Source organism: Entelurus aequoreus, linkage group LG07, assembly GCF_033978785.1.
Source record: "Entelurus aequoreus isolate RoL-2023_Sb linkage group LG07, RoL_Eaeq_v1.1, whole genome shotgun sequence".
NCBI lineage: Eukaryota > Metazoa > Chordata > Actinopteri > Syngnathiformes > Syngnathidae > Entelurus > Entelurus aequoreus.
The window spans coordinates 74,669,020-74,681,686 of NC_084737.1; the positions used below are offsets into that span (position 1 = coordinate 74,669,020).

The window sequence follows — 12,667 nt, forward strand, 5'->3', positions numbered from 1 at the left end:
AAATGTCACTATTTTACAAGAACAACAACAAAATTGGCAACATTGTGATAAAAGTCAGCATTTTATTAAAGTTAAAGTACCAATGATTGTCACACACACACACTAGGTGTGGTGAAATTTGTCCTCTGCATTTGACCCATCCCCTTGTTCACCCACTGGGAGGTGAGGGGAGCAGTGAGCAGCAGCGGTGGTCGCGCCCGGGAATCATTTTTGGTGATTTAACCCCACAATCAGTCTACCCCAGGGCAGCTGTGGCTACAAATGTAGCTTACCACCACCAGGTGTGAATGAATGATGGGTTCACACTTCTCTGTGAGCGCTTTGAGTATCTAATAATAGAAAAGCGCGATATAAAATGTAATCCATTATTATTATTATTATTATAATTCCAACCCTTGATGCTGAGTGCCAAGCAGGGAGGTAACGGGTCCCATTTTTATGGTCTTTGGTATGACTCGGTCGGGGTTTGAACTCTCAACCTACCCATCTCAGGGCGGACACTCTAAGCCAGGGGTGGGCAATTAATTTTTACCGGGGGCCGCATGAGCAACCCGAGCACTGCTGGAGGGCCACATCGACAATATTTCAATTCAATTTTGCTCAATATTATTTTTGATGTATACCGTAAGATAAATAATAATAATAATAATAATTAATAATAATAGTAATACTTCAACATAGTGTGTGTAACAGCATTCCATGACTAATATAAATAAATTAACATTAATAATAAATGACAGTAAAATAAGCACACGTATGACTGAGGAGTCATAGTGTAACTTTGTGTGGTGTTTGAGTTGTCCGACTTTTTGTGTGGCCATAAACGCACCAGTGGTTTAGTGCTATGCGTGTTGGTGACAGATGACAAGTTGGTTTTGGCCTGGTTTGTACGGCAGAAAATGACTAGTTTTTCGAGATAGAAGTGTTTTACTCATGTTTTTGGTGTGGTTATGTCCGAATATAAACAGTTTTGCTCAATAAAGTGATCGATATAATTCCTGTCCTCGAAGCATCTCGATAGACGTTACAATAATTGAACGGTGTTCAATTGAACGGTGTTGACGAACACCGTTAGGGCCGCTTGTTGTCACTGTCACTCAGAGTTGCATTGCAAAATTACACAGAATAAATGTGTTTATTTTGTTTAGAATTCAGATGGGATTTGATTTGGTGCGCGGCATATATTTGCTGCGCGCAGCGGACGCTTGAGCAGTGCGCAATTGCGCAGGCGCGCACCTTAGAGGGAACGTTGCTTGGCAGTCCATGTCTTGTTGAAAACACGCCATTCCTCATCAACTTTTCTCTTTTTAGCGTCTCGGGTGTAAAACGTGCATCGCTTGTCGCTGCATGTGCACCTTCACTCGCAGGTTACACACGGCCACACGCCCATAAATAATACTTTTCAAAATAAAAGCAGCACAGTTGTATTGCGCGCACGACATAGATGTTTTTTCAACTTTATTTTGTAATTTGTAATTGCAGCTGTTCACATTCACTCACAATCACGCACACGTCCACACGGAAGTAATACAAATAACGATTTTCAAAACAAAAGCAGCACCGTTGTATTGCACACTCGACATAGATACTTTTTAAAATTTATTTTGTAATTTATAATTGGCCTCACGCGGGCCGGACAGGGACGTACAAAGGGCCGGATGCGGCCCGCGGGCCGCAGAATGCCCAGATCTGCTCTAACCACTAGGCCACTGAGCAGGTATATGACAAATGTCCCCATTTTACATAAAAAAGTAATAATTTTACGAGAAAATATTGCAATATTACAGAAACAGAAAGAATATCAGAAATTGTTCCCAATTTTATAAGGAAAAAGTCGATACATTGGGAGAAAAAGACTGCTTTTGGTCATTTTTTATTTGGGGATTTTTTTTTTTTTTATTGTTTTTTAATCTTCATTATTTACTTCAAGTTATTACAGTATGTCTTTATATACATATTTATTTATTTTTTTAAAATTAATTTTGGCCAAAGGGGGCGCATTTCTTTCTTACACACACTTGTTATTACATATGTTGACCAGAGAGGGAGCACTTCAAATTTTTACACACACTTGTTAAGTTAAAGTTGCAATGATTGTCACACACACACACACGAGGTGTGGCGAAATTATTCTCTGCATTTGACCCATCACCCTTGATCACCCCCTGGGAGGTGAGGGGAGCAGTGAGCAGCAGCAGCAGTGGCCGCGCCCGGGAATCATTTTTGGTGATTTAACCCCCAATTCCAACCCTTGATGCTGAGTGCCAAGCAGGGAGGTAATGGCTCCCATTTTTTTGTTTCATATGTTGGCCAGAGGGGGAGCACTTCAAATTTTTACACACACTTATTACATATGTTGGCCAGAGGGGGATTACTTGGAATTTTTACACACACTTGTTATTACATATATTGACCAGAGGGGGAGCACTTTTAAAAGCGACACACAGTTAATTTGAAAAACCCCTCCTTTTTGGGACCACTCTAATTTTGATAGATTTCACCACCAGGGGGTGCAAATGAGACATTCTCTATTAGATGCAATGGTTTCCCGTTTCGGGACCATGATTTATGTCATCACTTGTTCACCAGTCCTCATATGGAAGCTACTTTTCCTTGTTGATGTCTCAAGAAGGGTAGAAATACAAGAACGCACACACACACACACACACACACACACACACACACACACACACACACACACACACACACACACACACACACACACACACACACACACACACACACACACACACACTTAATCAGCTCTACAAAAAGAGCCTAGAAGCACCAGATGGCAGGTCAAGGGTTAGCTGGGTTTCAAAAACAAGCACTTCCTGTTTGAAAGTAATTAGAGTAAAGGCGCTGACTTTGAAGATGTAATAAAAAAATTTAATAAATTCCAAATAGACAAGTACCGTATTTTTCGGACTATAAGTCGCGGTTGTTTTCATAGTTTGGCCGGGGGTGCGACTTATATAAGAGGTTCCGCAGCCTCCGAAGCAGAACCTCCAGGTTCTGTAACAGCTTCTTCCCTCAGGCCGTAAGACTCTTGAACGCATCATAATTAAATTATCCCCTCAACTCCCCCCAAAATGGATTAACTCGCTAGAATAAAAAAGACAATATAACATTCATCCATAAACGTGGACGCATGTGAAAAAAGGCAATATATTTATCTGTACAGTAATCTTTTTATTTATATTTATATATATTTATTTATTTTATATATATATTTATATATATATATTTATTTATTTATGCACCTTATTGCTTTTTTATCCTGCACCACCATGAGCTTATGTAACGAAATTTCGTTCTTATCTGTACTGTAAAGTTCAAATTTGAATGACAATAAAAAGGAAGTCTAAGTCTAGTCTAAGTCTTATACTCAGGAGCGACTTATGTGTGAAATTATTAACACATTACCGTAAAAGATCAAATCATATTATTTAGCTCAGTCACCGGGGGTCGGCAACCCGCGGCTCTAGAGCCGCATGCGGCTCTTTAGCGCCACCCTAGTGGCTCTCTGGAGCTTTTTCAAAAATGTATGAAAAATGGAAAAACATGAGGGGAAATTTTTTTTTTCTTGTTTTAGTATGGTTTCTATAGGGGGACAAACATGACACAAACCTCCCTAATTGTTATAAATCACACTGTTTGTATTAAACATGCTTCACTGATTCGAGTATATGGCGAGCGCCGTTTTGTCCTACTAATTTTGGCGGTCCTTGAACTCACCGTATAGTTTGTTTACATGTATAACTTTCTCCGACTTTCTATGATGTGTTTTATGCCACTTCTTTTTATGTCTCATTTTGTCCACCACACTTTTAACGTTGTGCATGAGTGCACAAAGGTGAGTTTTGTTGATGTTATTGACTTGTGTGGAGTGCTAATCAGACATGTTTGGTCACTGCATGACCGCAAGCTAATCGATGCTAACATGCTATTTAGGCTAGCAATATGTACATATTGCATCATTATGCCTCTTTTGTAGGTATATTTGAGATAATTTAGTTTCCTTTAAGTCCTCTTAATTCAATGTATATGTGTCATGACACACTATCTGTATGTAATATGGCTTTGAATTTTTTGCGGCTCCAGACAGATATGTTTTTGTATTTTTGGTCCAATATGGCTCCTTCAACATTTTGGGTTGCCGACCCCTGGACTAGACGTATAAGATTTCATGGGATTTAGCGATTAGGAGTGACAGATTGTTTGGTAAACGTATGGCATGTTCTATATGTTATAGTTATTTGAATGACTCTTACCATAATATGTTACGTTAACATACCAGGCACCTTCTCAGTTGGTGTTATTTATGCCTCATATAACGTACACTTATTAAGCCTGTTGTTCACTATTATTTATTTATTTTAAATTGCCTTTCAAATGTCTATTCTTGGTGTTGTCTTTTATCAAATACATTTCCCCCCCAAAAATGCGACTTATACTCCAGTGCGACTTATATATGTTTTTTTCCTTCTTTATTATGCATTTTCGGCCGGTGCGACTTATACTCCGGAGCGACTTATACTCCGAAAAATACGGTAGATTTTTATTGATACTCACTTGTGTTCGTCGTTGAGGATGTGAACCTTGAAGGCGCGAGGCCTCACCAGGCTGGGGTCGCTATTTGGTGGCAAGGACTCGACGGGCGGGACCCACATGTTGAACTCGGCCAGCCAGTTCTGCAACGTGTTGACCTGATGGAGAAACATGAAAATATAAAAATCATAAATACAAACAACGGGTATTATTGGAGCAGGTTTGTTTATTATCACTATTTAATTGCGTGAATGCTGACAAAGCAACTAGGTACTTGACAAAACACTAACTGTCAGCAAGCTAACATTAACAAGGTAACTTTTTTTCAGCCAATACTGCAGGCGTACATCTCAGAGTCACAACTTCATACTTGACACATGCTAATAACTCTTAGCATGCTATGATGACAACATTAACAAGCTTAACTTCTTTAGCTAATTTTGCAGGCATACCCAGAGTCATATAACTTGGTATTTGACACAATCAATCAATCAATCAATGTTTATTTATATAGCCCTAAATCACAAGTGTCTCAAAGGACTGCATAAGCCACAATGACATCCTCAGTTCAGATCCACACATGCTAACTCTTACACTGCAAAAACTGAAATCTAAGTAAGATGAAATATCTCAAATAAGGGTGATATTTGCTTATTTTCCGTCTGACAAGATAATTCTTCTCACTAAGCAGGTTTTATGTTAGTGTTTTACTTGTTTTGGTCCTAAATGATCTCAGTAAGATTATTACAGCTTGTTGCTGAGATTTGATGACCTATATCGAGTAAAACATGCTTGAAACTAGAATATCAACTGTTGCAAAGCTGTGTCATCAACACTCACAAGTATAAAACTGCTTTTTCAAAGTAATCATTTCTTACTTCAAGCATGAAAAAAATAAATCATGACTTTGACACAATTGTGTCTCATAATTAAAACAGATGACAGCCGAATTGACTTTGCTGTTTTATTTTCAATGAAACAATAGAAAATAGGTACTCGTATAGTAGTACAGTTGGCACAGTACAGTAAACCGACAGTTAATATTTAAACATTTAACATTTCAAACAACTTTGAACAGAAATAGTTCTTGCACATTCAGATAAATTCCTCAAAATTACAATTAAAACATTTTTGGCCGGGGGCCGGGCTGTATATATGCGCACTAATTGACTGAAAGAGCACGCACTTGGCGCGATGATGTCATGTTATCGATGGAAAAATGCATTTTTAGACAATATGATTTGCCTGAGCAGCTTGGAGACCCCGAGAGTAACAAGCGTTTGCCTTGTTGCCTTTCCATTAAGAAAAATAAACTACTTTTTAGTATAAGTTTGCTGGTTTCAAGAAATGTAATGCCGAGCGCATATCATTATGTCAAGATAATGGCACTAGCATTTATTTTATTTAAGAATATTTTTCAACATATTGACAAAAAAGGCCTCTTTTTTTTTCTACCAAGAAAAGTGCACTTGTTATTAGTGAGAATATACTTATTTTAAGGTATTTTTGGGTTCATTGAGGTTAGCTAATTTTACTTATTTTGGAAAGTCTTGACAAGACAAATTTTCTTGTTCTATTGGCAGATAATTTTGCTTAGTTCAAATAAAATACCCCTCATTTTTGTATTTTTTTTTCTTGTTTTTGAACACTTGACTTTTTGCAGTGCACACCTCTGCTTTTTAAAACTAAACACTGAGTTTTGCAGATTAGACGCTTATGCAAATTAGACACATTCCGGTCCTGTAGGAAACACTGGGTCTGTGATATCAATTCCAAAAAGCAACGTGTGTACACGACCTCGTTGACGTGGTAAATTAAGACGCTTACGGGTACGATGGCGAGCACGGTGTGAGCCCGGGTGTTCCTGAAGAGCGCGTCAATGAAGGAGATGACCTGCAGCGTTTTCCCCAGGCCCATGCTGTGAGCCAGGATGCAGCCGAACCCGCTGCTGCTGCCAAAGCGCTCCAGCGACTCCACCAGGTTTGCGTACAGAAAGCGAATCCCGCCAATCTGAGGCCAACGAAAGAAAACACGACTAAGGAGGCCTTTTCGTCGTAACGCGGCGTTACCAACATGTCCGCCGCGCTACCTGGTGAGGTTTGACCGCTCGCGCCAGCTGAGGCGACAGGAAAATGTCTTTCTCCGAGGGATGGTGGTTCAAGTTGACCAGCACCCTCCCTTGGTCGTCCGGGCGGTTGAGGTCGTCGTTGGCGTGCATGCCACTTTGCTCGCTCTCTATCTCATGGTGGGCGGAGCCTCTGCTGACGATGTCGCCGTCCTCGCGCAGGCTTAGATCTATCACATCTGCACAGGACGACATGAAAAACATGTCAATTAATTCACAAAAAAAGTCATCATGAAATACATGAGGAAATTAAACAAATGTTTCAATAAATCATGAAAAAAAAAAATCAGTAAATAATAATAAATACAGTGCAATATAGTTATTTAACAATTCACACAGAATACATGAAATAATGTCATGAAATGTATGAAGATATAAAATCATGAAATGTGTGAATCTGTCATGAAATGCATATTTAACTTAACGCAACAAAAATGTGATTTAGTAAAAATTATAACATTTATACGTCTGCATTAAGTAACTAATAAAGTTCAATATGATTATTAAACAATTAATTATTATTAATCACCCCGGACCATATCCATCTATAAATACACAGCCAACAACAAATAACAGTAAATTATCATGACATTTAAAAAAAAATAATGACACATACAAATATCATTATTTCATAATTCTATCTGTCACCCTCTGTGGGTCCATCACATCTACACAGATGTCATTACTTCCATCTAAATGTCATTCTATACATTTTTAAAAAAACCGGCCCGTGGCATAGGCCATATAGGCAAATGCTAAGGGCGCTGTCCATCAGGGGGCGCCAGTGCCACAAATGTTGGAGAAAAAAAAAAAAAAAGTTGGTACTATTATTTCTAAATACAAAAAATAATCCCACGTTAATTAAAATGCAAAGTAAAGCCTATTTAATTTAAATATTATTTGTTACAACATTACGCACCCCTCCTTCTCCCCCGTGGGTGCGCCCTCTCACTTCCCGTGTCATGACTCTTTATGGACGTCACAGCATCAAAAAATAAACACAAGATGTCAAAACGGCCAAAACTGTCAGGTGCCCAGGGAAGAAAAAAGAGAAAAGAGGAGGCGAAACGAGAAAAAGACAGAGGTAGCAGGTAGGTAACGTTAGCCTACATGAAATTATTTGTCTGTTACAGAATGTGATAGTAACCTGGCTTTTTAGCATTAAGCTAATGTTACATGATTCGGCAATTGCTAATCAATAAATAGCTAGTTCTGTTTTAACGTCGGGTTAATATTGTGTAGGGGGCTAAATTGTTATGGAAATAATGTAACGTTAGGTAATTACAGTACTCCCACCTTACATTCCTCAGGGACATTTGAATTAGATCTTTTAAGCAGGTGTTTTTTGTTTACATTGTTATTGCCTTCTGGTTAGCTAATGTTTGCCCTGCAGGTAATAGTCACTTTTCCACCCCTTTATATATTAGGTATAGTTGTAAGCCTAGTTGTTAAAGTGCACATCATTAATGTTAATTAAGCAATATCACATGAGGGAATGCTGTTTTTTTAATTTGAGCACTGCTGTGATTTGGTTAAAGAAAATCATAACATAACATTCTCATATAATATGTTAATTTGCTTTCTTTAAGTAAAAAAAAAAGGTCAAAGACAAAGCTATTCGGTTCCTTGTGAGTATATACACTTCACTGCCGATGTGGGGGGGCGCCACCTAAAATCTTGCATAGGGCGCCAGATTGGTTAGGGCCAGGCCTGAATATACAAAATCAGTCTTGAAATACTTAATGAACAGGTTCAATATAATTATTCAGTCATGCTCTGATCTAACCAAAAGTACACAAAACGCATTAAATAAACAAACGTCATTACATTCATAAACAAAAAACAACAGTGAATATAGAAATTGACCATTAAATAAATTAATTATAAAGCAGTACTTTAACATAATTATTTTAATGTAACACATTCTTTCCCATTTTCACTATTTATTAAATGTTCTATTTACATATTTGACTTTATTTTAACACCTTTTTAAAATGAATTTTGGCTACATACTGTAATATTTGGCTATAATTTAAATATCATCGATAACTACAAATGTATGGTAGCAGATGACCACCATGTATCCCACCAGACATCCATTCATTGCAAAACATGTCCATGTGTTGGCTTTTGACTATAAATTCATTGTATCCCTCCTGACTTTCAATAATCACTATCATGTTGCCCATAAGAATCATATAATATGAAGTTTTTTGGTTAACTATAATTTCATCAGATTTAAATTTAAATATGACACATTATTATTACACTTCTGTAAATTCTAGCAACATTACTTTTGTTATAACCTTAGCACTTTCATTTTCAGGTGATAACACAGGTGTGATTTTTTCCCCTGTCAAGTGTTCCCAGCACCTGCGTCAAAAACTTTGTTACTTACGTGTGAAAAAACACAGTCATTCTTCTAATTATTATTAAGTATATTATAAATATATATATATATATATATATATATATATATATATATATATATATATATATATATATATATATATATACATACACACACACACACACACACACACACACACACACACACACACACACACACACACACACACACACACACACACACACACACACACACACACACACACACACACACACACACACACACACACATATATATACACACACATATATATATATACATATATACACACATATATATACATATATGTATATATACATACATATATATGTATTAATGTATATATACACACATATATATATACATATATATTTATATATATATACATATATATGTATATATATACATATACATACATATATACATACGAATATATGTATTTATATATACACATTTATACGTATATACATACATATATATGTATATATACGCATATATATACGTATTTGCGTACATATATATGTATATATATACATATACATACATATATGTATATATACATATACATATGTATATGTATATATATTCATATGTATATATACAGCACATATACATATATATATAAACATACATATATATGTATATATATTCATATGCATATATATGTATGTATACATACATGTGTACATATAAATATATATGTGTGTATATATATACACGTATATACATATATATGTGTGTATATATATATACACACGTATATACATATATATACATATATACACGTATATACATACATTTATACATATATACACACACACACATATATACATATATACACATATATACATACATATCTACACTTAAATACATACATATATACATACACATATATACATACATACATACATACATACATATATATATATATATATATATATATATATATATATATATATATATATATATATATATATATATATATATATATATATATATATATATATATATATATATATATATATATATATATATATATATATATACATACATATATATATATACATATATATTTTTTTCCCCAAGTAGCACCCTGCAGACTTTATACAAGGGCACGACGGCAAGATAAGTTGTGTGTGTGTGTGTGTGCGTGCGTGTGTGTGTGTCAGAATGTTTGTGTGTGTTAAAAAAAAAAAGGAAGCTTATATAAATGCAGTGAATGTCTGGTTATACAAGTAGGATTAGAGTGGCGGGGAGAGACTGGTTATGCAACGCTAACTAGAAATGTCACTGTGCCACTGTGGTGCACTCTTTGTGTGCGTGTGTGTGTGTGTGTGTTCTGGCTCCTAACCAGGATTAGCCAGCTTTTATTGCTCCACAGACCCACTGTGATCTGCTCCCTTTATTGCTCTTCCTCCTCATCCCTTTGCCCTTTCTCTCTTTTCGGTGTTTTTTTCTCTCTTGGCAAACTCACATATTTTCTGTCATTTGTGTGTACTCGCAGGTGGGGATGTTTATCTTAAAAGTTTTTTGCTTTTAGTGTTTGTGTGTCTGTGTGTGTGTGTGTGAGAGAGAGAGAGAGAGAGAGAGAGAGAGAGATATATCCGCCCTCGGGGAAAGAAGGAACTGTACATGATGTACCCGGCGGACTCTGGAAATATTCTGATGCACACAGAGGCTAAGCCGCAATAAAAACACTCCCACCTCTTTAGGACATGACAAAAAAACAAAAAAGCAACCCACCCAAAAAAACAGTCCTAACGATAACTTTAAAGATGTTGTAATAACATTCTTTAAAGATTTAGGGAGAGTCGCATCGATTGGTATGAATATTGATATAAAAATAAAAAAAACATTAATGTATTAGTCTTGGTGAAACCAGTGTATGGTGAAAATTGCATGTTTCCATGTTAAAGGCCTACTGAAAGCCACTACTACCGACCACGCAGCCTGATAGTTTATATATCAATGATGAAATCTTAACATTGCAACACATGCCAATACGGCCGGGTTAACTTATAAAGTGACATTTTAAAATTCCCGCCACACTTCCGGTTGAAAAACTCCTTTGGATATGTTTTATGCGCGTGACGTCACAAAATCCACGGAAGTGGTTGGACCCCATCGGACCCGATACAGAAACCTCTTGTTTTATTCGACAAAATTCAACAGTATTCTGGACATCTGTGTTGGTGAATCTTTTGCAATTTGTTTAATGAACAATGGAGGCTGCAAAGAAGAACGTTGTAGGTGGGATCGATCGGTGTATTAGCGGCTAAGTACAATACTTACAGCAACACAACAAGGACTACTTACTACGCCTAGCCGATGCTTGCCGCCAAACCCACGGATGAAGTCCTTCGTCGCACCGTCGATCGCTGGAACGCAGGTGAGCACGGGTGTTGATGGGAAGATGAGGGCTGGCTGGCGTAGGTGGAGCGCTAATGTTTTTTGCATAGTTCTGTGAGGTCCGGTTGCTAAGTTGCTAAATTAGCCTTAGCGTCGTTAGCAACAGCATTGTTAAGCCTTACCAGGCTGAGAATTTTTAACCGTGTAGTTACATGTCCATGGTTTAATAGTATTGTTGATCTTCTGTCTATCCTTCCAGTCAGGGGTTTATTTATTTTGTTTCTATCTTCATTTGAGAACGATGCTATCACGTTAGCTCAGTAGCTAAGTGTGTCACCGATGTATTGTCGTGGAGATAAAAGTCACATTAAATGTCCATTTCGCGTGCTCGACTCTCATTTTCAAGAGGATATAGTATCCGAGGTGGTTTAAAATACAAATCCGTGATCCACAATAGAAAAAGGAGAGAGTGTGGAATCCAATGAGCCAGCTTGTACCTAAGTTACGGTCAGAGCGAAAAAAGATACGTCCATCACTGCCTCTCCAGTCCTTCACTGTAACGTTCCTCATCCACGTATCTTTCATCCTCGCTCAAATTAATGGGGTAATCGTCGCTTTCTCGCTCCGAATCTCTCGCTCCATTGTAAACAACGGGGAATTGTGAGGAAGACTAGCTCCTGTGACGTCACGCTACTTCCGGTACAGGCAAGGCTTTTTTTTATCAGCGGGCAAAAGTTGCGAACTTTATCGTCGATTTTCTCTACTAAATCCTTTCAGAAAAAATATGGCAATATCGCGAAATGATCAAGTATGACACATAGAATGGATCTGCTATTCCCGTTTAAAAAAAAAATCATTTCAGTAGGCCTTTAAATATATGCTGGGAAAAAAAAGAAAAACGACGACGACATTTTGAAGCCCTTGCTAATTTGATTACATTTTTAATATACACTATATTGCCAAAAGTATTTGGCCACCCATCCAAATGATGAGAATCGGGTGTCCTAATCACTTGGCTCGGTGTATAAAATCAAGCACTTAGGAATGGAGACTGTTTCTACAAACATTTGTGCAAGAATGGGCCGCTCTCAGTGATTTCCAGCGTGGAACTGTCATAGGATGCCACCTGTGCAACTAATCCAGTCGTGAAATTTCCTCGCCCTTAAATATTCCTAAGTCAACTTCATTATAGGAAAAGTGAAGAGTTTGGGAACAACAGCAACTCAGCCACCAAGGGATAGGCCAGGTAAACT

At 37.0% G+C, this 12,667-nt stretch overlaps 2 protein-coding genes across 8 annotated transcripts in view; both read right to left on the reverse strand.

Annotated features, from left to right (window-relative positions):
* Positions 1-12,667, reverse strand: part of tmem115 (transmembrane protein 115) — a 115,521-nt gene that overhangs the window by 60,548 nt on the left and 42,306 nt on the right. The gene's annotated exons all lie outside the window — the stretch shown is intronic.
* LOC133654259 (helicase ARIP4-like) overlaps positions 1-12,667 on the reverse strand; it is a 244,424-nt gene that overhangs the window by 39,017 nt on the left and 192,740 nt on the right. For all 7 annotated transcript variants that reach the window (XM_062054486.1, XM_062054485.1, XM_062054488.1 and 4 more), the window contains 3 exons: positions 6,641-6,855; positions 6,379-6,561; positions 4,576-4,709 (listed from right to left, as the gene is read on the reverse strand). In XM_062054486.1, the coding sequence (XP_061910470.1) occupies positions 4,576-4,709; positions 6,379-6,561; positions 6,641-6,855 (532 nt within the window). The remainder of the gene's footprint in view (positions 1-4,575; positions 4,710-6,378; positions 6,562-6,640; positions 6,856-12,667) is intronic.